At 47.3% G+C, this 27,051-nt stretch overlaps 1 protein-coding gene across 3 annotated transcripts in view; it reads right to left on the reverse strand.

Moving 5' to 3' along the window:
* LOC119403096 (transcriptional enhancer factor TEF-1-like) overlaps nt 1-27,051 on the reverse strand; it is a 217,445-nt gene that overhangs the window by 10,089 nt on the left and 180,305 nt on the right. For 2 of the 3 annotated variants that reach the window (XM_049418798.1, XM_049418799.1), the window contains 3 exons: nt 9,012-9,139; nt 3,849-3,983; nt 667-707 (listed from right to left, as the gene is read on the reverse strand). In XM_049418798.1, the coding sequence (XP_049274755.1) occupies nt 667-707; nt 3,849-3,983; nt 9,012-9,139 (304 nt within the window). The remainder of the gene's footprint in view (nt 1-666; nt 708-3,848; nt 3,984-9,011; nt 9,140-27,051) is intronic. The other variant, XM_049418800.1, reaches the window with a different exon arrangement.

Below are 27,051 nucleotides of genomic sequence, written 5' to 3' on the forward strand. Positions count from 1 at the left end.
AATTATGCTGCAGTGTAACTTGACCTTGCAGTTAGGCGGTACCCAAGAGCCTACTTTTCGCAGTTAGAAACAGTATAATAACTGCAACACCAGCGGCACTGCACACATTTTGTAGCACAATGTGGAAACACACAGCTAAAACAAGGTACTTGGTCTAGGCTTTCAGGCATGCATTTTACTGCTGCAAGTAAAGCTTAATTGAAACACTTAATGAAAAACTCAATCAATAAATCTTTCTTGGCTCGTTAGATGTTTAATCCTGATTCACAATTTCCTAGTCTTCTACCAATCCGCCTTCGGAGACAGAACATAGCTAAGTTTTACAGATAAGCACTGGAGCTCGTTTCGAACACGAGTTCAGTAATGAAAAAAAAAATGTGGGCCTTGCAAAGTGTAATACTCCACTACAAAGTGAAATACGAAAGTATGACATGCAGACTCATAGATGGTTACCCGTTCTGTATCCAACTTAGATTGTGGGGAAATAAAAGCAGATACCAGCTAAGGTGGTACTGAATTTAAAGCTGTTAAGACTTTCTAGTTAAACAAAGGCTTTCAAAGCCATTCCGGGAACTCCTCATGTGGTCAGCTTATGCATGAACATCCCACGTTCTTACCCCCTTCTCTCTTAAATTGTAATGATAGGTAAATAATAAAAATTCTTACTCTTCAGAGGTTCCAGGCTGGCCAATTGTTGGCTGCCAAAACTGGAAATGAAATGGTAGTTGTTAATCTCAAGTTTATGCACCGCACAAAACACTGTTCCACCAACTACAGCAAAACCTCGGTGATACGATCGCGGCTGGTACGAATTTCGGGGTGATACGAACTTTTTTGTGGTCCCGGCCAAGTTCCATTAGCCTGCAATGTATTGGAGTACGGTTGTTGCGAACCGATTTTCACCCCGCGACGTTTGATACGAACGTACGCTAGTCCACAGGTGCGAACAGGTGCTGCCCGCGCTGTCGGGGAAGGCACGGCATCAGGCGCGGGCGCGGGCATGCGCGCTGCGCGACCATCAACGGTGCGTCGTTGCCTCTGAGATAGTTCGCGCGCATCTTGGATTCTTTTATGCTCCCTCGCGTTTAGGTTACAGATGACGTTGACGTCGCGTTTTTTTTTCCCCGACACGTTGACGCGTGCTCCTGTGCTCGAAGCAGCAGCGTCTTTGTACTGTGTGAACGAGTGTCTGCCACGTCGATGCAAGCCATGTCCACGCAATCAGACGTTCTATGAAACAAGACTGAAACTTGGGCTGCGGGTCTGTCGTGAAGTCTCATGAGAGGAGGACGAAGACCGCAAGACACGAAACGGACGGTCTCGTTCAAGGAGCTAGGCCTCGCAACATACGCGCACACATGCCAACTCTCCGATTTGCACGGGAGGCTCCCGAATTTTGAGCAAACGTCCCTATCGTGTGGGCAGGGCCATAAATCTTCCGAAAAGCACCCCCAACACCACCGCGATAAGAAAATAACAGCATCAAATGACAGCGATTCTAAAATTTTCTTTCCTTCATCTATCGCGTGCAAAGCGCTTCTTAGGTCACTTTCGCTGCAGTACTCCGGTGTCATGCAGAAAAGCGTGGTATGCTTAGGAAGGGGATATTAACGGTCACGGGTCACAACACATACGGTTCATTAATTACACACGCGCGCATGCACCGTATATTTACGAGTACAAGTATGATCGTTGACGTCTAAAAACTTTACTGGCAGTCATTCAGAGCTGTTCATGACGTCGCTGCGGCCTTGAGAAACACTGAATCATCTTTCCTTTGTCGCATACTAATTTTTCATGTTTTCTGGTGATACGAATTTCGGATGATACGAATATTTTTGGTCACCCCGCGAGATTCGTATCACCGAGGTTTTACTGTATATTGAATGAGGCTTTGATGTTTTAGCTCAGAAATGGAGCTGGAAGTGTAAACAATACACTATAGTAGTTAGCAATTCCTTTCAATGCACACAGCAAATAAGTTCCGTGAATATAACTCATGCCGTGATAGCATCACAAAACTGCATCCTTGCTGGCGAGTCTGATGTTGAATGAAGCTTACAATGGATAAGCTAATAGTGAGTACGATGATCGGTTACACTAAATTAAATGTATATTAACTAAAGCGTAGTACAGACAGATCTCAATTATTACACCATTTATTGCAAGTTAGGCACATGAAATGCTCTTCTTGTACTCACAGTGTCCCAATAAAGGCTCTAGATGCTTGAAATGTGCAAGCAATGTGTACATACAATATACATGCAGACTAGACGGCCATAGATGCTTTGCATGAGATACAACTAGTGTGAATGAGCACACTTTTAAGTAGCTTTTCTGAAGTCGACCTGAGACACCTAATTCAGAAGCGTGTTATTTGCAAGGTGTTTAGAAAGAAGTTATATGCTCAACTAAGCATTCATTAATTCATATTGCATTCATTTACAATTTACATCTTTCAGCACCTAAGAACACTGGAAAAGGTATACAATGTTTGAAAGAACACTGAGGTGAAACGATAAGTTTAGACAAATACATTATTCTCTGAAAACCCTATTGTATTCATTTCATCATCATAACCATATTATTAGAAGTTGAAGTGAGAGCCAAAGTTCTATTCTTGAATTCGGCGTCGAAATCTCAGCCCCTGAATGCAGTGCGACATTGCACGTTTGAAAGCCTTTTTTGTATTTTTCGCCATACTAGCTTGGTAAAATTTCTTGCAACTCGATATGTATAGTCTCCAGCTTGCTTAGAGCACAACGTAATCAATTTTTACCAATGAACAATTACATAGGGTTCAAGACACCACATAATCTATTACATCATGGGGAGTTGATGCTCGAACCTCAAGGCGGTGGCGCCCCCTGTGTTATTTTTGCACGTAGTGATCTTGGTATTGTGAGGGGGTAATTTTTATTGATGCGAGAGTAATATTTTTTTTTTCATTCACGACGTTCATTACATGATGAAGTCACCTCTTCTCCCCGGCATGTATCATCACGCATTGATCACCGACGTAAGGTAGCCGTTTCTTTTAGTAGAAGTTCGACTTTTAATAACTCATTTTTTTACTAGGCCTTGTGATGACTGGAACCACCTTACTGCTCTCATTGCTGACATTATTGATCATCAAAGTTTCCAGAGCACTTTAACAAACAATAAAATAACAATAACAATAACTAACAATAAGTGTTTAATACCAGTCCTCTGTAATGCTTTGGCCCTGAGGATACAATAAATGAAATCAACTAATCTAAGGCTTTTTCGAGTATATGACAGGGGCGTAGCCAGGGGGGGGGGGGGGGTCGGGAGGGTTCAACCCCCCCCCCGAAATTTTGCAGTTTTGCTTGCGCACATAGGCACGCACACATACAAACGCACGCACGAACATACAGTAAGTATGGTTGAATCCCCCCCCCCCGAAAAAAATTTCTGGCTACGCCCCTGGTATATGAGCAAGCATTTGAGCGAGTTGGTACAGATACATGGTCAAAACTCAAACGCCGACAACCGGAAGAACAAATAAGCAGAACACAAGCGTTGTTTCAACTACATTTTTTATTTAAAACGCAACATAAATAAGGTTACCTTACCATGGGAACAATATCTAAAACACGTGAACATAAGCCAGTTTTCACAGTCTGCACATGAAGGGCTTTTTTTTGTTGTTGTTGTACATACAGTCATCGCTTGTGTTCTGCCTATTTGTTGTTACTGTTTGGATTTCTCTAGGGATGTTTTAATTTCTATCAAGTTTTCCCGAATGCCTCGTGGGCAACGTCCTTTCGCACTCCAAAGCGCGCTCGCCTCAATGCCAGCCGAGAGCGATAAACACAGGCACTCACCGGCGCCCCTGTGTAGCTCACGGGCGGCACAAGGGAGGCTAGCCCGGCCTTGTTCTGCATGGCCGTGGCCGACACAATCTGCGCCGAAGACAGCGACGTCAGAGACTGAAGCGCTTTCTCCTTCGCCGCCGTATCCTGAAACGCCCGCAAGACAGCAAAATAATAAAAAAGGACGCCGCCGCAGCAAAGAGAGTGCTCTGGCGAAGATATACCTTTTGAAATAAAAGACGATCCTCACAAGATAGGGGCTGCGCGAAAGGCCATCGTGCGTGCTAAAGCATGGGAGACAACGCAAGAAGTTTTTTTTTTTTTTTACTGGCACCAGCAAATAGCGACACTTGTGTTCATAGGCGTGCGCAGAGTTCCCCATCAGGGGGGGCGAAGGTTCATCGCAGCGACACCCCCCCCCCCCTACTAAGCCAACGTTCGAGGCAACTTTTGCGGCCCCCTCCTCCTCTTAGGTGACAAGGGGGGTCAATGTAAGGGATCAGATTTCGCGCCCCCCTCTTAGGTGATTAGGGGGGGCGGCCGCCCCCCCCCTGCCCCCCCTGTGCGCACGCCTATGCTTGTGTTCCTCTTCCAAACACTTCCGGTCGAGCACTTACTTCCTGTTTTACTAATAATGAGAAAATGTGTCTTAAAAATAAAACTTAAAAACTCGATTGTTCTGGTTCAAGCCAAGAGTTAGATTGGAGACATGTGACATCGGAGAATTAGTTTACCTAAGATAAGGGCCAGTTAACTTCCTGGATAATTAATGATAAGTAATCGAACGACTTCACTGAAAGAGCAGACGCTTTTCTCGAGAGCAGCTGTGGTCGCTGCGGCACTTGGAATAGCAGATCTCAACCGCGCGGTGGTTGAGATCCGCTTCGGCAGCGCGACAAAACACAAGTTAGTCCAAGGAATGCATCACGGCACAAGACTGCCACTACCATGGGCCTAAATCAAGGATTAGGGTCGCTTCAATTTTTTTTTTCTGTTTCAGAGCCACAAACAGAAGCTACACCACCCCCCACCCTTCAGATAAGTCTGCCACAGGGGCGTAGCCAGAAATTTTTTTTCGGGGGGGGGGGGGGGGGTTCAACCATACTTTATGTATGTTCGTGCGTGCGTTTGTATGTGTGCGTGCCTATATACGCAAGCAAAATTGAAAAATTTCGGGGGGGGGGTTGAACCCCCCCAACCCCCCCCCCCCTTGGCTACGCCCCTGGTCTGCCACGAAGGTGCTGTATACAGAATGTATACACTATATCGCCGGTTGGCATGAGACTTAATACAGAAGTTTTATTGGGCGTGTGCGAGATGTATTTCTATTTGCGGAGAACCGCAACGCCGTAGTAGTCAGCGCCGGTAGCGCCACCTTGTGATTCCTCTACAATTGGAGCATCTTAGAGAAGTTCTTATGCTGCCTCAGCGCTCACAAAGGAAAAAAAAAAACAAATGCAGCACACACTCTTAATTGTTGTCGCCAATATTACAGCGATACCAAGCATAGCCACATAGTCAAAGCAATCGTGTAGTTTTTCCATTCAAACATGCTCTAGTTACCGTCATTGCCACGAGGTGGCGCCACCATCACTACTGCGCTTTGTCCCTCTATTTTATCGTCTGCGATTCAATTGAGAAAGGACGAAATATTCGATAAGTATTAGAGACCACTAGACTCTAGAGTGCGCACGAAGGTACGACATGACAACACAAACCTTCACACGGGGCATAGATGTAGTCAGGGAGCAGGGATACATTATAGGTGATTGGCACGTTCGCAAAATGAAATCCTGCCTATGCGCGTGACGCGGTGTTATTTACACCAATGCCATGCCTTGCGCCCGATATTCTTGAACACGTTGTGTCGCTGGAGACAACGTTTTGGCAAGTGGTCTTGTCTTCCTCAAGAGCTGCTGCCTTGAAGAAGCCAAGACCAGTAGTCAAAAACGTTGGTTCCAGCAACACCCCGTGTTCAAGAATATTCCATCTTTTCAAAGTCTCCACCTTCTCGTGAACTTCTCTCTTGTTTAGATTGCCGCCGACAAATTCCTCTTCCGCGCATGCGCATCTGCGACGTCGCAGTGTCATTGTGCCTCCGTTTAATGGTTATTTTTCGTCAACCGCATTCAAGTACAGCTTTCAAAAAGTGGCGATAAGCTAAAAGCTCCTCAAAGAGGATGGAAAACACGGGTGCCACAGTAAGCAGGCACGTGAGAGAATATTTACGACCAACAAAAAATAAGGCTCTGCTGTGACGTTGTTCGTATGCTAGTAAATATACTTGAGTATTTTTTTCTAATCTTTTCGGTTCACTTTCTTAGCTGCACACTTTGCGAAAAGCCTACCGAGAGGTGAGTTATTGGAAGTGGCTGTAAATAACAGCTTGCGATAGGCTGCCAACAGATCCTCACACTTCGTGTTTACGTTCTTTTTTTTTTTAAGGCTTCTTTTTTTAAGTGATGGTCTGTTTGAAGGTGCAAAAATGAAAAGGCGAAAAAACAGACAAAAAGTAACGGTGACAGGCGGTGACACGTGCCTTTAGCCTTGAGACCGAGTATGAATGATGTCGACCGTGCCAGGCGAGTCGTGTATGTAGTAAAAAGCCCCCACCGAGCGAACAAGGCGACGTAAAAAGGAATAAAAGAAAGCTTTAAAAAACTGGAGCTAGTGATCAGCGCGAACGAAGCGGTGCGTTCGTTGAGAGAACGCGCCCAAGTTTTGTCACGGCACGAAGCCAACTGGCAAATGCGTGAAGCTTGCTCGAATGAGAAGCAGCAAACAAAACCAAAATGAAGGTACAGCAGGGTGGGGTTAGGGTCTACTTACTGTTAGCGTTCTAATTCCAGGCGCAAAGAATAAAAAAAGGTTTCCGCGTAAACTCCAAAGTATTTCGAACAAACGCTCAAAACGAGTGCTTTGTTTCTGCGTTCGTGAAGAAAAATATGAGCAGTCTTTTCAAGGCTCCTTGAACTTAAAGGGACCGTCAACTGATTTTTCTCGACCCAGTTTTTTACAGCGCGACAGGAAGCTTACCCTTCGTAGCGTTTGTAGCTGCAGTGGTTTATCCTAAAAGCACGTAGTTATTTTATAAGCAGTATTTTTCGATCTGAAATGCTCCAAACACGCATGAAGGCTTGCTCCAACAACGCTGAGAATTGATAGCGATGCCGCTAGTCCTTGTGAAAGCTGTCGTTATTCTGCTTTCGCAGAAGTTACTGTAGCTATGCTTAACCACCTTTATTTTGAGCTTTCCAACCATTTTTGAAAATAGCAAGCTGTTACAATGAGATGATGTGGCTTTATACACCTTCTCAGTATTTGTACAGCGTTGTATGCGCTTGCACCCAAGGTAGCCTGCGCCTGTGTCATGGATGGTTTGCCCCGGCATGGGATCATTACGCCAAGCGAAGGCAGCGCCACTTTGTTGCATACAACTAACGCAGGCCTACATGTACATTTTTATGGAGTTATGCCTTTTAATATAAAGAAATGAACAATATTTCAGTACTAACAGAAAAGTCATTGAACGCATACACCATCAACGGTCACGTGACCGGCTTCATCGGACCGTTTATGATTTTGCCACCAGAGGCGCCAAATGTCATTTTTCGCGACTTTCAATGAAGAAATAAAAATATAAATCCACCTCTCACGAGATAAACAGGGTTGGTTTGAGTCAATGCGACGGACAATCTTTCCATCAGTGCAGTCATCTCATTTCATGTTCTGGGCAGTTGTCGGTCCCTTTAAAGGCGTTGAACAAGAACTTACCAAGAAAAAAAAAAATGCTGCTGCGTAGAAGACGTCGGGAATTTCGAAACACAAGCTTTTTGTTTCTTTCTTTCTTTCTTTCTTCTTTCTTTCTTTCTTTCTTTCTTTCTTTCTTTCTTTCATTAATTTATTTCTTCAGTTATTGCCCCTTTCAACAAGTGTTTTCAAGGCTGACTGGGTAGTAAATATGTCTTCTACTTTATTGAATTGCATTTCAGAAGTTTTTCCAGAAATTCTACTACTCCATTTCGTGGTGACACGAAAAATACGTAAATGTGTTTTTATCAGCATAATCTCGACTATGAAAACAACGAAACAAGCGTGCCGTGGAAGGATGGTTACTGAAAGCGTGCAGCCTGTCACCCCCCGAGGCTTAGCTTCGTGCCTGCCATATTTATAGAAAGCGGGTGGTTTGCCAGACACTTGCTTAGCACGGATGATCGACTGCTCCGCGGTACTCACCCAGCTGTACGGAAAAAAGCGGCGTGCTACAGACAGAGGCAGCCGAAACAGTTCTTTTTTTTCTTCGTTCTTGTGAGCCAGCTTTCTCTTATTCGTTCCGAGAGGCACTAACTAAGAAGTTTTCGTTCGCGAGTTTCACTGGAAGCGGTTCAACCGACCGTAAGGCTTAAGCGGTACTTTGAACAAAGCTGATTGTTCGACCGGCGAATGCGCACGTGCACTATAAAGAAGCGTTGAAATTGTTTGGACCTTACTAATAAATGAGGGGATTTTACGCGCAAAAATCACTACATGATTACGAGGCATATCGTAGAGGCGGGATCCGGAAATTTCGACCATCTGGTGTTCTTAACGTTCACTGATATCAGTGAACGGGCCTCTGGCATATCGCCTCCATCGAAATGCGGCCGCCGCGATCGAACCCACGACCTTCGCGTCAGCAGCCGAGCACTGGAACCACTGTGCTACCGCGGCGGAACTTGTTTGGAAATTCGCGTTCGTCTAAACTAAGTAACTGGACATTTCAGATATAGTCTGCTTACCCGACCGGCATTCGAAAACCATCTCTTGCAGTGTAAAATTGAGCACGAAAAAAAAAAAAAAAAGGAACCAGAAAGGAAAAGACGACAAATTTTCTTTGAACGAAGTAAAATCATACGCCGACTTATTCTGGCTTCTTCGATCATTTTCGCATGCGCCAGTGATTCAGGAACCCCATGCAGCTACCCATTCGCAAACTAGGTTAGGGTCGCCCCTAAGTGCTGTGCATTGCACCATAAGTGAGCCATGAGATCCTTCCGTTTCTTTCGTCTCTTCTTCTGGTGGTAGTTCGACGTCCACACTAATCACAAGCTTCGTGAAGACTGTATCAATGCCATTTCGATTTAATACAGTCTTCGAGGCAAGCACGCACAGACATCACGCATAGTTGGGACTCACCTTTAACTTGGATTGTATCTCCCGTGCTTTTCTCCTGGCCAGGACCTGAATGTGGCTGGACACCTGCTTCCGCGTCCGCGTCTTTCCCGTGCGCAGCTTGATGTACCTGGCGATGAGCTCATTGCGCCCTGCAGCAGAAGGTACCAAGATACTTTTACAAAAAATGAATCGCAGCTCACTCGTGTTTCGGCAGACAGCCCAACAAAACACATGTCTGTTGGTTACTGTTAACTTTTATTTTATTTATTTATTTACTAATTTATTACAGCGAGGCCGTCTCGAAGCGTCTGCAATAACTTGTCGTCATCGCAGTAATAGCAGTATAGTCACGCAGGTCACGTGACCAGAGGGAGAGTGAAGAAATATGATATGATGATGCTATATGATAATGATGACGATGGTGCACGTGATCTCGCTAGCCAATCACATACAGTCGCGCGCTTAAGTTTCGCTGTTCGACACTTTTCACGGTGTGGAACTGGCCGAAGTCTTAATTTATTGATTTTATATCGACGAGGAGACCTTTTCACAGTGCACTGACAAAGACAATTCGCCCTTTCGAGACTATGAGTTCAGTCTCAGGCTCATTTTGTTCAATAAGATTAAGAAACTGATTTTTTTTTCTTTTTTGGCTAAGCTGAACCAATTTAGTAAGCAGCTATGAAGTGTCAGATGGCCAATGTGGAACACACGTTGTTCGCACACATAAAAACGCAATGTCACGCAAGCTGTACTAAATTGAGCAGCTCTGAAGAGTTAAGGGCGAATATGAAGCAGCAGACGGTGTTCGCATGTATTAAGAGAAACGTAATTGCATGCTAGGTTGACACACAAAATATTTTGCAATCGACGCACAACATTGTACACTGCAAAGGAAACAGCACGGTTGAAACGTCGAATAAGCCTTTCCTCACTTATTCCTGTTACCGAAGCTCTTCTGCTTATTTCCATATATATATATATATATATATATATATATATATATATATATATATATATATATATATATATATATATATACGCGCTTCAGGCGCGTATTATGATGCACTGTCTGCAAATGCGTCAAATTCGCTTGGCATAAAGCAATCAGTAATACATTCCAAGGAAGAAAATGAAGGAATGTGTTGTTGTGTGCGAGTTTCAGTAATTAATATTATTTAGCGTGTAACTAAATACCTAATTATTCTGCAATCAGTCAGCTTCAATCCTTGCATCAAAAGAATCAAATATTAGGCCCAAAATGCATGCACTGTTTGTTTTTTAGTTGTAATTGTTTTTCTTTGAGCAACGAAAAAAAAAAATCCTCTTGACGTTGGCCCTGGAACACGGCTCGCCGAACGATCGTCGAACATGGTAGTGTCTCCCGCAAAGTGATACATACACTCCAGCAATAAGCAGCACAATGAAGTTAAATTACAGCTAGTTGTCCACTCAAGAAGCCTGCACGAATGTGCACACTGCGTTTCAAGTCATTTGAAGAAACACGCGGTGCATAACGTGCCGCCGAAGTTGATGTGCACAACTGTATGCACCGTCGCTGAAGATATATATATATATATATATATATATATGTTGCGTTAGCATGTGCGTCGAAGCATCGGAATATCGTATTATGAAGCCGCGTATACGGCGGCTCCAGTGACATCTTGTGTCTCGAGTTTTGGATAGCGCGACGAGCGGCGTACGCCCTCCTGCTCTCTCTGCGTAGTCACTCTTTTCTTCGAATGAAAGAGGATTCTTTTCCAGCTGGAGCTATTCGCGACTTCTGTCCTGAACCGTCGCTCCTGTTCTTTCTTTCTCAGGGTCCCCCTCATCTGATACGACGCGAGTCTAGTTGCGTCCTCTTGCTCTTCTCCTTACAGTCATTGCTATGAGCGTCATACTCCCTGCCTTCTCTTTCGATACGCCTTACAACTTGCGAGCACGCCGAGCGACTGTCTCCTCCGCATCTTCTTCTTCTCTTGCTGTTGCTGCGTCTGGAAGGAGCAACGCCATCCGCTTTGATCCTTCCTCATCCTTCCCTCCTCCCTCCTGTCTCCTCCGTTGACTGCAGTCCCTTCTATAGACGGCATCGTAGCGGCAGCATCCGTTTCCAAGGGATCGCCCGCGTTCCACGCATTCCACAGCCGGTCGTCGCGCCGCGAAAGCGTATCCACTCGCCGACGCGGCTCGCCTTCTTTTCCTTTCCGTCCGCAGCAAGGGGGCGTGCGCCATCCCGTCCTCTCGCGCCACGCTCCCCGCGTCCCTTTCGAGTCTCTGTCTCTTGCCGATCACTTCGCGCCTTTTTCGTATTCGTTGTCTGAATGTTTCTGTACGTACGGGAAGGGACTTGTACATTGACGCGCAGACGTCAGACCAACACAGAGGCTGCATGCGCGCCCACATGATGCGTATTTACGGCGCTTCTTCGTAGCGACATTGTCTAGCGTCGTTGGCGTGCGCATTTGGCGCGCACCACTCGCCTTTGCGAAGCGGTTTGCTTTTCTTTCTGACCGACCACTGCACCGCATGGTGGCGAAAGCTGATTTGAAATGTAGTGCAAACAAACCCACTGTCGTGCTAGCTGTCGATCGGCGTTGTGCGGGAAAGGCGCCGTTACATGCGCTCCATGTGGTTGTGTTGTTCGTTCTACGTACGTGCAACAGTAGCTATACGCCATGCAATCTACGGCCGGTCGTCGCGCCGCGAAAGCATATCCGCTCGTCGTCGCGACGCACCTTCTTTTCCTTTCCGCCCACAGCAAGCAGACGCCGGACAAAACACATAGGCTGCATGCGCGCCCACGACCGGCCTTTGACCAATGTTATTCTGTATCACGAATACGCCGCACAATATATATATATATATATATATATATATATATATATATATATAGGTGACGTATGAAGCCATGGTAGGAGAAGCCGAGGATGAAGAAATGCGCGTGCAATAGCATAAAAGCATGGCGTCTGTGCCTGTCTCATTCATTGTATTACATAATTGCTGGGGTTTTTCGTGCCCAACCCACGATATGATCATAGGCACCGCGCAGTAGGGTTTACCAGTCAGACTACAGCGCCAGAAGCGGATAAACGAAGCAATTTTGCGACGGGCCCGGTCGAAATGGAACACGATGCTCGCGTCTCTTTACGTATACTATCATGCCCCGTGCAAGACGCAAGCTTGGGGACTGTCCGCGGCTACTATAGCGTAATTGTCCGCGCTTCAGCTCGTTATCACTAATTAGGCGTCTTGCCCTTCTGCCTCGAGGTGAAACGCATGACCGGCAGACACCGTCGTGGGTTGTGCGCATGCGCAAACCAACGTCGATTGTCACGCCTCGGCTGTTCCGACTTTTCTAACATTCCACTTTCCCTCTTCTCTCTGGCTCTGTAAATGAGGCAACATTATTTAGCGTGGCGCTTGAATTTGCATAATGTCTGTAGGTAAGCACTCGTGAAGGTGAGCGCGAAATTAAACAGAATAATTACCGTCTAGGTGTATCCATGTCAGCGCGTAGACTGCGCGTGCCTTAGGTATTCTTGCAACACAAATTCGTCATTGCCGGTGGCTGCTAGGTAACATCCTCGGAAAACAAACCCTACCGAAATTACCGAGCAATACGTGCGCTACAATTGTGGCTGCGGATAATGGAATGCCAGCAATACCCGTGGAAGGCCTCGATCATTCAAAGGCTCCAGCTGTGAAAGCGGAAGGAAGTATTAATTTGTCAGCGGCTGAGATAAGAGAGAGATACTTGGAGTACTGGTAGAAAGAAAAAAAAAAACATGGCGTATAGACTTATAAAACCGCGGCGGTTACCCCATCCCCCCGAACTTTTGTTTTTAATTTCGCGAGTGCATACATACAAACACGCGCACGAACATACATAAAGGGTAGTTGACCTCCCAACCCCGAAAAAAATTTCTGGACATGCCCCTACACGTCGCTTTCTTTAGGCAATCGGTTCACGCCGAAGCCTACGGACAATATAGTGCGACGACTGCAAGAACAACTTCGGGGCCAGGTGTCACGTGATACCATGCGGTCGCCCTCGCTATCTAACCGAGCGAAGACAGCTGCGCGATGGCCTGGACTGCACTTCACAATCCGTAGTCTTATTTTTGTGCCTACCACGCAAGAAGTGAAATTGTTCACAATGCCGAAAGCACCTGGAGCCGTTTCAATTAAAATTCCACAGCTAGTCCTCGCAGAGATTTAACGCTCTGATATAGTTCCCCGTCGAAAAAAATGTCAATGAACAAAAAAAAAACGCTAGGTCTGCGCGGAAAGCGCAGCACAGTCAACAGCGAAAGCTGGAACAACGACATTTCTAGAGCCCGTTGTAAACTCTATTGGGGCTACTAATACAAGTGCAATAGCAAGGTACCCACTACGCCATAAATCGTAACTTTTGTGAAGTTTGGAAGCACCCACTACGCCGTTATTCGTCGTTCTGGACAGAAGCGAGGTGCCAGCTACACATCTGTAAGGCATTATGTGCACTTTGTTAATGCGACGGCTGATGAGGACGAAGAATGATGGCTGATACCTTTGTAATAGGTTGGAAGCTTTAAACGAGCCACTAGTTACGTAATTCGCTTTCTGTGACGACCGGTCGTTATTTTACTCTCCCACCACGCTATATAACATACGTGAACGTTAGAAAGAGAGAGAGAAAGGGAAAGAACTTTATTAAGAACTTGAGGAAATGGATCATGGGAGCCTTATGGGCTCCCTTGGCAACTGGGTTCCTCGCAAGTGCAACAATTGCACTTGCGAGGAACCCACCATGTTACAAATCGCCATAATTTTTGTGAAGTAGGGAAGCAGCCACTATGACATTTTTCGTCATTATGCGGAGAACCATGCTACCCGCTAAATACCTGTAAGGCATTATGTGCACTTTCTTGATGCTGTGCCTGATGACGATGAAGAACTATGGCAGAGCCCTTTGTAATGGGTTGGAAGCATTCAACAACCCACCCATTGCTCAATTCGCATTCTGCGACGCCTGGTTACAGAATTCGCGCTGTGTGACGCCTGGTTGTTATTTTACTCTTCTACCACGCTATATTACATACGTAAATATGGTTCCTTCCAGACATGGAGCCTGCATAGGGTCTTTTTGCAACGGAGTGTCAAGCCCCGGCATGGCTCTGTGGTATAACACTGGGCTACCACGCAGAGGGCCCAGGTTCGAACCCCGTTCCATCCTGGATATTTTTTCTCTTATTTCGCGCGATAGGGGTACGGATACCTGCGCCGGCGGACAACTACAGCGCCAAAAACGGCCGTTGTGAGCTCATAACGGCTTTCGCTGTAAAACTGGCATGTTATTCCGCGATTAATTATAAACCATATGTTAGAACGAGGAAATGCGCAGTTCGCGGAATGATAATCGGAAAATGGCACGGGCCCCGGCACTGAGAATTTAAGGACAGCATGTTGAAAGCACTTCCGGCGGCGTAATGTCAAGCTTATGTACTTAGCCTGTCGCTCACGCGGGAATGGCTCCGACAGGACCTTTAATGCATTACTGTAACAGACAGCGCACATACATTTTGCTATTATAGCACTTAGTAAGCGTAAGGTGGCGATAAGGGACGCGGACAGAAGAAGCAAACGACGAAACATCTACTAATGCAGGGGCGGCGCCAAAGGGGCCACGGGCTCTCCCCCAGAATTTTCTCCCGAGAGAAAGCATAGTAAAAACACAAGGCATAAGTTCCGACCGCGATAGTTTCATCAACCTAGGGTTCTTGGACGTGCATTTTAGCGAATTTGCATAAACGCTTTGCAGGAATGGTGCGAGGATCTTGAAAAGCTACGCCTAAGTAAAGCGATTACACTGAACGGTCTGAGTGAGAAGCTCGAAAAAATGAAGTAATTAACACAGCTCAGTAACTCCCACTAGCTATAACTGCTGCGAAGGGAGTCAGTGAAACAGTCGCCTCGTCGCACGAGAAAAAAAAAAAAAGAAGAAAGCAGGGTAGTCAGGGGATCGTGTAGAAACGGACACGATGAAAAGACCCGATAAGCAAGGAGCTCGCAAAAAAAAAAAAAAGTAAAGACCTGTAGATAGACAACGCCCTTGGTGCAAGCAGCGCGTGTTTCTCATCAACGTTACCGAGTACATGCCATACGAACACACAAGGCAAAGATAGGCGCGCAGCACATAAACAAGGAGAGAAGGACAAGCCCAAGAAGACAACGGCGTACAGTTCTCGCATTCAGGCGTGTCCGCGCGGCTCGAGACGCGAGCCATATGGTGCCTCAAACGACGTGGTTTGTTGAGGCCCTTTATAACTGCGGGAAGCATAGCACGGAATGTCGGCCGCAGACAGATCTGCTGCCCTCCCACTTTCCCTCGCTTCTTCAGTCTCTGCTCTTTTCGAGCGTATCGGGTGTCGCTGTTCGAAGGCCGCATAACATGCCACCAAGTAGGCACGGATAAAACGAAAAAAAAAAGATATATAAGAAAAGATCCCGTGCAGTGCATGTATCACGCAGCCTATAGGAAATCCCGATGGCGCCCTGCGACAACACACAAGCAGCGTGCGCGCCCAACCGACCGAAAAGGACTCGGTTTGTGCGAAGGATCCCGAGACGGCGGAACTTGCGCGCTCTGAACGCACGAGATGGTACCGGGAATTGAGGAAGTCAAAGACATTCATTGTAGGCACCGCTCACCGGTTCATTTATTTGATTACATTTTCTTTTTCTCTCACAATTGTACGACAAGCGCGTAGTGCTACTGGGGAGAAAGTGCGGCATTGTGAGTTTGTTTATTTTTTTTTTTTTGTGAAGTGACTTTACACCGCCATACAAATCACCTGTATACGAAGGCGCCTCTGAGCAAGTGTGACGCTCAGGAAATGAGATAAAATACCTTATTTTGACAATCACGCCGATTTTCGCATGGCGCACCTACTGAAATCGACACTAGCGTGACGTCAGGTTGCAATATCACAAAATGCACTATGGTGATGATGATGATATATGGTGTTTATGGCGCAAGGGCCAGTGATGGCCAAAGGGCGCCAAATTCCAGTATCTAGAGTACCACAAAGTTTGAGTCTATTTGCCTTTCCGGTAACACTGCATCGTTGTTGCTGTCAGGACACCACTCTCTCTCTGATTACCATTACTTTCACCAATACGGTGGTGCTTTGGCCGCCATTGGTGTCCAATATTGCGCCAACGCACTTTTAGGGGTAGCAAGAAACTAAACGCCAATGCAGGACCAATAATTATGCCAATATATGCCAACGTTGGGGCAATATCGGTCCAATGTCGGCATGCTCCATAGGTACCACCTCCCGAAGGGAACAGAATGAACAAACGTCCACTTCGTTTTTTGTCTAACAGAGACGTCATTAGAGGGTGAGACTGGCATCATTCCGAAGGCCACAATGGAAAAAGTTCAGCGAACGGACTCGATAACGAGGTAGCGCTGTGCTTAAACCGGCAACCGTCGCTTAGTTCTATACCGATGTCACCGAGTCCGCGATGAGGCGCTGCACCGGAATTCCTCGCAGACGGAGAGACAGCCAACAGTGTCTTAGATGAGTAATCATGAGAAGTTAGATGTGTCGCAACACTCGACGACAAACAACGGAGTCCTATAGCAGTGGTGTTTGAGGATGCACGCAAAAAGAATTACGTGATAAAACGAACGCGTACATTAAATCCAGCAGGAGTTAGCCCATAATCGCAAGAGCCCCTCGACGGCCTTCCCAAATGTTCCGGCAAGACTGGGGAAAACAGAGTTGTCGGCCCTCTGGTGGCGAAAGCCGGAAGCAAAGCCATCAGGGGACGAAGAATTGAGAACGACACAATCCCCCTCGCCCCCATCTACAGCGTTTGGCACAATGAAGGCAACGAACAGCCCGAACCCCGCGAAAAGCTACGAAGAGACACGGGAGCGCCCCGTACCCTCCCTAACTTCCCCCGCCACCAAGAGCAACGCGAGGGTCCAAACCCGAGCCCACGCCGGATGAAAGCCACGAGAGAACAAAGAAAGTCAGAGAATGGGAAAGGCGCCGGCTTTGGGGGCTGAGCCCTCCCCCTTTCTTTCCTATGATGGCTGTAGCCCAGTCCAGGTTTGCAGGCGAGCACTTCGTTCTTCTCTTAACGGTACACCCACCATCTCATCTCCTTGTGACGCTTCCTTCAATCTCTTTCCCTTAACGGTACCCTCTCAAAGCTGGGGTGCGCGGTCGGAGCCGCTCACGACCGAGCCAAGAGTGTGTCACGTAGTCACCAGGGGTCCCTCTCGGCGCTTCCTGCTCATGACGTCGACGCCGCCGTTGAAGAGGAGGAGGAGAAAGGGTGTGGGGAGGTACTCGACTGTACGACGCGCGCTGGCGCGACGGCGCTACCGCCGGAACAGCGTGGAATGCGAGGAATGTGCAATTACGCTCCGGCGCTGCTCACCGTAGGACGGCGCTGCGGCGCTAGTCCCGGGTTCTGCGCTCATCAAGGAGGACTCGCTCGCTCGCTGGCTTTGCCGGTTGCTGCGCGCGCGCGCGGGAAGCGGCCTATAGCCCTGGGACTCAGGAATGCGTGGAATGTCCGCCTGGCTCGATCACCAAAGCTCCGGACGGCGAAATATACGCAGCCCTGAGGGGTGGATGGGTTTCGCAAAAGAAGGGATAGAGGAGGGGGGGGGGGGGCGAAGAGAACCGCCCCGCGAAACGGTAGTACTAGGCACGCCGGACGCGAGTGTTATACGAGACGACGGTGATGAAAGTTTTTTTGCTTGCTGCAATATTATGTGTGTTTTTATTCGTTGCTTCTTCCTCTTTACGGGCATATCATTCGTCTCGACTTTCTTTTTTTGTCTCCTTTCCTTTTTTTTCTTTCTTGCTTGCGTGTCCTCAGTCTATGGTGCACCGTTTTCATTCCGGGAAAAGCTTCCGATTTGCTCGTTCTTTTTTTAACCTCAACCAATCGCTGTTTTTTTTTTTTTTTTTGCTATTTGTGAATCTTTTCGTTTATATGTCTCTCTCGCTTTCTTTGTTTTTATTGTTACCACTGCCGCGTTCGCATCTCGGACGACTTCTTCTGTTATAGAATTTTTTTTTTCTTTTCTACACTTTTCATTGCCGTCGCGCTTTGGAGCCGCCGACACCCACCGCCGTCTGGCGGCGCCTACACTCGGCATTGTTTCCATCTCTCCCGCTCCCTCTCATTTCTTTGTGCGCGCTCGACGTAAACCTCGTTCGCGTTTTGTTATCTCCGATTTCTATTATTCCTCCTCATTCTATCCTACTCTCTCTCTCTCTCACTCTCGGTGCTTTGGCGTATCTCCCTTGTACACCTTTGTCATCGCTTTTTATTTATTATATTTTTTTTTTTTTGCCTGCTGATGCCTTTCGAAGCTCTTCTTTCAGCGCCAGCGCGATGTCTTCCTTTCGGTCTAGCTTGTTTACAATACGGCGCTTTATTCGTTCGCTTTTTTGCCGTTTCGTTCATTTATTCCGGCGAGGTATTCGGTCTTCCAAAGCCCGCTGTGTTATCTAGTGATGCAGAACTATCGGTAAATTGACTATCGATAGTATCGATAGTTTTTTTTTTTTTTTGAAACTATCGATAGTGTAAACAAACTATCGATAGTGCTACTATCGACAAACTGTCGATAGTGCGATCTTTATTATTACTAGCGATATTACTGCCACGCGTGTTTATTGCTTTGTTTTGACGTATTCGTGTTCAGTTACCCACAAAGACTGTTAGCAACGTTTGACGCAGACCGTTATTTCAAGTATTTCAAGACCGTGCCGTAATGTTTGAGAAGCTTCACAATTTTTTTAGATAATTCTGTTAAGACTACGCGCCAAACACGTATAGTCAAGTTTATTCGAGAGCTTACTTGAGCAACAGCAATAAAGCTGGAAGGTTCGATGACTGATATATAAAGGACGACGTGTTCCACCGATGATCAGATTACTCAGAGGCTGACGACTGCTCCTGCCACTATTAGTGCGCAGCATGTATCGCTTGTATTTTGAGTTTTGATTTTCTGGGCACAAGTTCGCCCAAATAAAGAGCTCCGTATTTCCCGGTCTTGCTGCAGCATTCTCCACAGTCACAACCACTTGACAATACTATCGATAGTGGTGTGAATAATGATGATGTTGCTGGCCGACCATATTGCCAAAATATTTGCGATAACCTACTACTACCTTCGCTTAATTTGTGAGCAATTTTTGGCAAAGAAATTAATTATTTCCTCCGTAAAAATGGCGGAATATATGCATCAATAAACTCGTATCCAAAAGCAACCAGTTACACCTTACAATTAACTTCATGATATTTTTTTTATTTTGAAATCACGAAATGCAATATCAATTTGAAGCCGCGCAGTCCCACCACATGTAAAGGCTTCCTTTCCGCTACAGCTGAACAGTTTGACTTTATGATCATGTGTCAGCAAAGCACTCTGGTGAAGAACGCAATGATGTCAACTTTCTTGCCCTTCGGCCTGCTCCTCCGGCTCCACTATGTACCACGCGCGCGGAAAACCAAGTTTATTCTGCAGTGAGTCCGCGCTGTTGATTTTATACTATCGATAGTACCATCAAATTTTTTACTATCGATAGCGCTATCGATAGTATTTTTCACCATCGATAGTTCGATAGTGACTCAGCTATCGATAGTATCGATAGTACCATCGATAGCTCTGCATCACTAGTGTTATCGCGTTAAGCGCGGCCTTTTATTTCGTGCATGCTGCTAACTTAAAGAGTACTCTTTCTTTCCTTCGCCCTGTTCGCTTTATTCACTGCAGCCGTCGCCTGCGCCCTCTCACGTCCTTCCTAGCTTACCACTCTACCGCTCTTCTATTTAAGCTGGACTCCTGAGACTTGCTGACTGCGTCTACGGCTTCATGCTAGGCTTGTCTTCGTTTCAGGCTTCGTCCTGTCGCAATTCTGTCGTCCCGTTTCATCGCCCATTTTCCCTCTCTGTTTAGCGGTTCGGTCCTGCAAGCGACCGTAAATACATGTGTGTGTGTGTGTGTGTGTGTGTGTGTGTGTGTGTGTGTGTGTGTGTGTGTGTGTGTGTGTGTGTGTGTGTGTGTGTGTGTGTGTGTGTGTGTGTGTGTGTGCGCGTGCGTGCGTGCGTGCGTGTGTGTGTGTGTGTGTGTGTGTGTGTGTGTGTGTGTGTGTGTGTGTGTGTGTGTGTGTGTGTGTGTGTGTGTGTGTGTGTGTGTGTGTGTGTGTGTGTGTGTGTGTGTGTGTGTGTGTGTGTGTGTGTGTGTGTGGAAGGAAGGGGAGGGGGGTGCGCTTTTTTTGCAGGCGCTAATTTCGCAACATTTTCCCAAGATCTCGAGCCGGACAACTGATGATCGTGTTACCATTCGGAGGTTCACCATGCACACGCGGAATTGCATTACGTATGTCCTAATCGAACAGCACGATTTTTAAAAAAAGTAATAAGCATGAAAACAAAACGGAAGAAGCGCATTTACTGTGCGAGGCGTCGCAGGACAAACCCCGAAGTGTCGGCAGTGAAGATGGTGCAAGCTACGGACAAACTAAATGTAATTTTAGTTTGTCCAGAGAACTGCTCGCCGTTTGGTGCCCTACGACTTACCGAAGAAGCATGCGGGAGGCGCAATGCGGTAACGAGATCTTGGAGTTATTGCGCATGCTCATATAGAGTAACTACGAAATCTCATAATGCAATGCCCCCTGTCAGAGACACCAAAAGCTTATATTACCGTTAGCTACATATTCTAGTAAACTGCTGGACCACTGGCGCATAACACTGGCTGCGAAGTAATCGTGAATTCTCGCATTGCCTTCACAATTTTCTTTCGACAATAACATTGACGCGACACAGGAGTTATTCACGTGTATTCTAGTTGGACGAAACTCCGCAAGACGTCTCTACCAGCTATGCCACCGCCGTCAACGGCGCCGGAAATCCGTAAAAAATCACACCATCTCCCGCTAAAGGGGACCATGAGGCGATGCGAAACAGCGTATCGGCATGTCGAGCCCGCGTTTCAGAGGGGAAGTGGAGAGTGGGAGTGTAGAGGGTTTGCGCATGCGCAGTATGGGTGGTCACGCCGCACACCACCACCAGCACCCGTTTGAACTCCGCCATAAGATGCTTCGCATCTAAAACGAAAACTGTAGGAAGCCTAATTGAGTTATCTAATAAAGTTCTCTAATGCAAAGGGAAGGGCGTCAAACGAGAACGGCACCACAGGGTCGGCCCGCGGTGGACTTACACCGGACGCAGGAGGTCAAAGGGGAGAGGGAGACTCAAAGATGGGTCGGAACAGGCACGCATACTCGACCAGCGCACGATAAACCGAGGGATTAAGCGCCACGCGCGCGCACCGCAAGGCGTGTTTCGATAACCTTAGCTCCGCGGGTGCGGCGATCTGCGCAGCTTGTCTTGGGAGGCCTGTAAGACCCGGCCAACACAGAAAACCGGCGCCATAACACGCAGCACGCGAACGAGAGAGCATCCATAGCTGTTTTTTTTTTCTTTTTTTCGCGTTTTTGTGTTGGCGCGGGGAGCGGTCGTAGTTTCGTATCACGTCCAGCCATCGCATGCACGCGCCTGCCTATATCCTCGAGAGGCCGTTAAGAAAAACACGACACGTGCCTTGCGCGCGCGCGCGTGCGCACGCACACACACGCACACATCGCGGAAGCAACATCGCAAGCAAACCAGATCGGGACAATACACTGTAAAGCGTGCCAGCGGTGCTTGCTGCACGCTAGGACAGCGTATACTTTTGATTTTGCCGGAGGTACGTACACCCCGCCCATAGGCAACTGGTGCAAAAACACGTTGTCTTTCGGTCCCTTTGCAAATGGGGCTGCTGTGAGGAGGCCGAGTTAGACAGTACCTCGGAAACTACATTTCTCGATGTCACGTGCACTGAAAATAACATACAATGATCAATTAAATGCGCGCGCGATAATGGGATAACGTCGCGCACTGTGATCACGATAATGCCGAGGGCACCATCTTTAAGACAGCTCATGCGCGATGAACTGTCTTTGTGTAGTGTTAATAATATAACTGTCGGGGTTTTATGTCGCAAAGCCACGATATGATTAAGAGAGACGCCGTAGTGGAGGGCTCCCGAAATTTCGACCACATGGGGTTCTTTGACAAGCACTTAAATCTAAGCACATGGGCCTCTTATCATTTCGCCTCCACCGAAATGTGGCCACCGCGGTCGGGATTCGATCTCGCGACCCTCGGGAAATAGAACGACTATGGGGACGCAAGTGGATTCAGGACAACATTCACTGTGATATGCAGTCATATGCATCAAAGAGTTTGAGCAACCAAACAACGGCAGTTATATATATGAGAACACCAAATAAACGAGCAAACAAACAGTGTGCGAGGTAAATAATAATAATAATATCTGGGGCTTAACGTCCCAAAACCACGATATGATTATGAGAGACGCCGTAGTGGAGAGGGCTCCGGAAATTTCGACCACCTGGGGTTCTTTAACGTGCACCTAAATCTAAGTACACGGGCCTCAAACATTTTCGCCTCCATCGAAAATGCAGCCGCCGCGGCCGGGATTCGATCCCGCGACCTTCGGGTCAGCAGCCGAGCGCCATAACCACTAGACCACCGTGGCGGGGCTGTGCGAGGTAAAGGCCACATATCAGGATAAGAGGGCACCTACGGAACCGTTCCACAAAAGGCTGTCGAGGGGTCCGTCGCTCGCGCTCCTTTGTTTCGGCGCCGGCAAGCGCGAAGCCTGTGAAAAGCACGCGCGACCCTCCAAATCGACAATAAACCCCATCGACACCAGGCGGTGGGAAGAGGGAATATTTGACATTACATATGGACGCAGCATGTTGGTACCCATCAATGAGGATGGCAATGTGGGATTGTTGGTCTTGTATAATACTTGATGGTACGCTGTGTTGTGTGGAGTATGCCTTTCTTTGTCCTTGTCCTTAGTCTGCGCTACCATCAGATACCCATCATCCCGTAGCCAGAAATTCTTTTTTTTTTTTTTCAGAAATTGGTGCGGAGGGATCAACAATCCTTTATGTATGTATGTATGTTGCGTGCGTTTGAATCTATGCGTGCATATATAAACAAGCAAAACCCAAATTTTCGGGGGTGCTTTGAACCCCCAGCCCCTGCTACGCCAGCGCTAGCCATTCCCCCTCAGAGCGTAATAATTATACGCCAGCGTCAAACCTCGGCTCACCCGGCGTATTGCGGCCACTATATTTAAACAAAAAATAATGAACCTACAAACAACAGCCTGAGAGTGCGTGCAGTATGTATGTACTATTAGGTAGCTCGCCTTTTTCAACCGATGCACCCCTGCCCCCCTCCCTCGTAAAAGAATGGCATCACGTAGCGCCCTCGTGTAGTCACGTGATTACAGGCACCCAGTGACAAGCTAAACCGTGTTCGGTGTCCCTTTGTCCCTATTATGTGTCCCTACATATGCTAGCCCTTCCCTGGCTGGGAAATGTGCGTTTCAAAAAAAAAAAAAAGATACGGGTAGGGAGAGGGTTTGATGGCAATGCGGTACCACAGCGCGTGTCTCAGTGCAGCGGGACGCCAACGTCGAAGCACCCTATAGTTCTCTATTATTGCTGAGAACTTGTATTGAGAGTGAACTGCGGTTTCAGACACGCCTTTCAAGTCAGCGTAAAGAACAAATACATTTCGGAGCGAAAACTGGGGCAAAAAAAATTTTTAGTTGTGTAACGTAGGACAGAAGCTACATGATAAAAACTTTACTTGGGAAAATACGAAGTACAGGTGAGGACTGGGGGCTGGAAGAACAATGGATTATATACACGAACCATCTGAACAGAAATAAGTGTTTGACAAAGTGGCTTTTATTTGGGGGGCTAGTTGGTTAAATGCATCAAACGGTATCGCATCGCTAGAAGACACGGACGAGAGACGACTTCGGGCGCGCGCTGTGTCTGTTGTGTCTTTCTTGTCCGTGTTTGCTTGCGCTACGTTACCTTTGAAGGAACAAGTGCCTCAGAAAGGCTGGCCGACGTTTCATTATCTGAGCTATCTTCGCCACAGGCGGCCTCATCATACTTGGCGTGTTAGTTTTGAAAGGGTAAGTAGGTGACGTCATGTCACGTGGTGTCGCTGTCAGTGCTTCGTCACCGAACTAACCGTTTCAAAACTAACACACCAAAATGATGAGGCCGCCTTTGACGAAGATAGGTTCACATACTGAAACGACGGCCAGGCTTTCTCAGGCAATTATTTGCTGTTCAAACAACTCGTGGATCCTACAATCAAGAAAAAATACATAGTGGAACATTATTTTGAAGACAACCGCATACATGTTTGTATGAAGCCTTCACTGGTACCAAACCAGCGCTGCCTGGCTCTTGGATAGAGCTGGCTATCCGCTGTGGTAGCAATGGAACATCAGAGGTGTAATACTATGGCTCCGCCTGCTGAGACAGAAAAAGGTCCGGAAGGTGACTGAATAGGCATGTCACTCAGGCATAGCCTAGCCAACTATCAAGTATTGTTATCAAATGGTTCCATCCTTCTTGTACCTCCCTTTTTCTGCTTGTGGTAGAAATGTCAAGGACATCGCCGGAGCAGCCCGCCTCCGTTTCTTCCCACATCTACGTGACCTTTAGAACTTTTTTTTTTACAATGAGACGCGAGTAAAACGGTCTATTGCCACTTATTTATATTTATTTTACTCATATGCGTAACTGTTCTTTGGTGTACACTGCCAGCTTTGAAATCGTTCAATTGCGAGCATGGCTAGCCAGGATAACGTTATCTTAGAATCAGTAAAATCCAAAGTGATCAAATGCGCTCAATAGTAAAACGAAAAAAAAAAAAGCCTTTGAAGCCAGGGACTCAAAAAGGAGAAAGTCGGGTCGCACGCGTTGCGAAACACGAAGACAAGCCGCGACTACAGCACAAGACCGTCGACCTCTTTAGCGGGGAACCGCAAATATTCCGAGACCGCAAAGCGCGTCACCGATGCCGCGGGTTGACTGTTGGGCGTAATACACGAACAGGGACGAGACAGGAACGCGCTACGCGAGAACCTAGCCGACACACGCACACAAACACACGCGTACACAATCTCGATATAAGCATACTGCACACGGCGAACGATTCGGCTTCTGCGATCACGCCGCGCAAGTGCGTTAAACATGAAGGCAGAAGAGGGAGATGGGGAAAAGAATTCCCGATTTGCTCGCTCGGAACGCCAAGCGGGTGCCGAAGACTCGTGCGTAGTATATACACGGGCATCGGGACATATGCTCCGCGCCCGAGATGTTTCCGTTCCCTCTTTAGGGATCGGGGCCGCGGGAAAATGGCGGGAGAGAGGCCGGCTCCGCGGGTAGCGTTCCTCGATTTTGTTTTTCTGGGAGAAAGGGATCGGGGATGCCGAGGGAGTCCTTACGGAGCGTGTAGGCCGTATAGGTGTGCGTGCTCGAGGCGAGGGGGCAGCGCGTAGATGTGTATACTGTAGCCAGAGACCCCCCTCGTAGCGTAGTATCGATTCGGTCGTTGGGAACTCAGCGTCCCGTTTGGTTTCGCCCAATCCCAGGCGCGCCCGCCTCTCCGGTTCGATTGAGGTGTGCGGCTCCGATTGGCCCACGATTCCAGACTGACTGTCCAATGGGAAGACAGCGGGGGAGGAGCCCTCTGAGGAATGCTTTAGGTAAATTTCTTTTGTTTAACTTTTTTCTTGTATCTCCCTCCTGCCGGACAGCTATGGCCTCTTGTTCTTGTTTCATGCGACGACGCCTTCTGCTAGAATCGTTCCGGGTTACGAAACTGTGTTCAAGTGCGTTGGGTTACTAGTGTAGCTGTCATGCAATTTTTCCGTTTTTTTGTTCGTCGTCTCGTGTGTGGTTTCATGAGACACACGCAGTTTTACATCGGACATTATCAAGCTATCACAGCTTAGCGTGAACGTGAGCTCCAATATGCATTAAGAAGCTGGTTATTGGACCCACGTCGGTCCCTAAGCTCATAAAGCTCATGCAACACCCAAAGAGGGAGCAGCGGCGCTCCGCGTACGGAGCGAATATTCACAACCGGATGAGCCGTCCGTCCACTTCCAGAATATTCCGGAAACTGCTGAAGATATTGTAATGGAATTCCCGGACGTTCACCCAAGACGACTCATGGAACAGCCGTTTGGAATAAAGGTGCCTAAGGAAAGAAGGAAAGAGTGTGACTGACAGAACCATAGTCGTTACAAGCGGAGAGACCAGTTCATCATAGAAATGAAGACGTAAATCATAGAAAATATGGCGTCATTTCTTCCTGGGCATCTCATCCTTTTTTGCGAGCACGGTTAGGGCAACCATTAAGTTTCACAGACGAATGTTGGCACTTCTACGTTGCCTTCTACGAAGCACTTTTTTTATTTTAGAACATGTGCTCCTAATGTTGTTCTGGAGGAGAAGTGTAACATTCAGGGGCCGCACCACCTGACGACAGCGTGACTTTGTGGTCACGTGGTGTGCCACCATACTAGTGCGTGGAGAGGCAGGTTTTTCCTCCGTTTTGATACCAAGCGGGTTTGTAGACCAGGGCTAGTTGATACGGTCACATATAAGGCAGATGAAGCGCAAAAGACACTGAGACATGAAAAACGCTTAGTGTTTCTACTGCAAAACGGATCTGAGAAATCCCACAAAAGTGGCTGAAAGCAACTTGACCACCACCCGTATGTAGCACGAAGCCACAAGGAAATCCATACGGCTCTCTCAGACAGAGAGTTCCTTAACCGAAAAATCTGTTCTGATCCGGGAATCGAACCCCGGACCAACGCCTTTCCGGGGCGGTCTCTACCAATTGAGCTAACCAGGAAAATGGCAATTGGCAGCGAGATGGCGAATCAATCGAGTACTCGAAGTGCATGAAGACAGAATACTGCAGTTCTGCCGAATCCCGCAAGGTGGCCTAAGGGTTAAAGGGGTACTGACACAAAATTTCGCGGCCGAGATAGCCTGCTGGATCGATTCCCGTGTACGTGCGTGTACCATCTGCAAAATACCCACAGCGAATAAAGCTTGGAAGGTATTTT

The sequence above is a fragment of the Rhipicephalus sanguineus genome, chromosome 8 (assembly GCF_013339695.2).
Source record: "Rhipicephalus sanguineus isolate Rsan-2018 chromosome 8, BIME_Rsan_1.4, whole genome shotgun sequence".
NCBI lineage: Eukaryota > Metazoa > Arthropoda > Arachnida > Ixodida > Ixodidae > Rhipicephalus > Rhipicephalus sanguineus.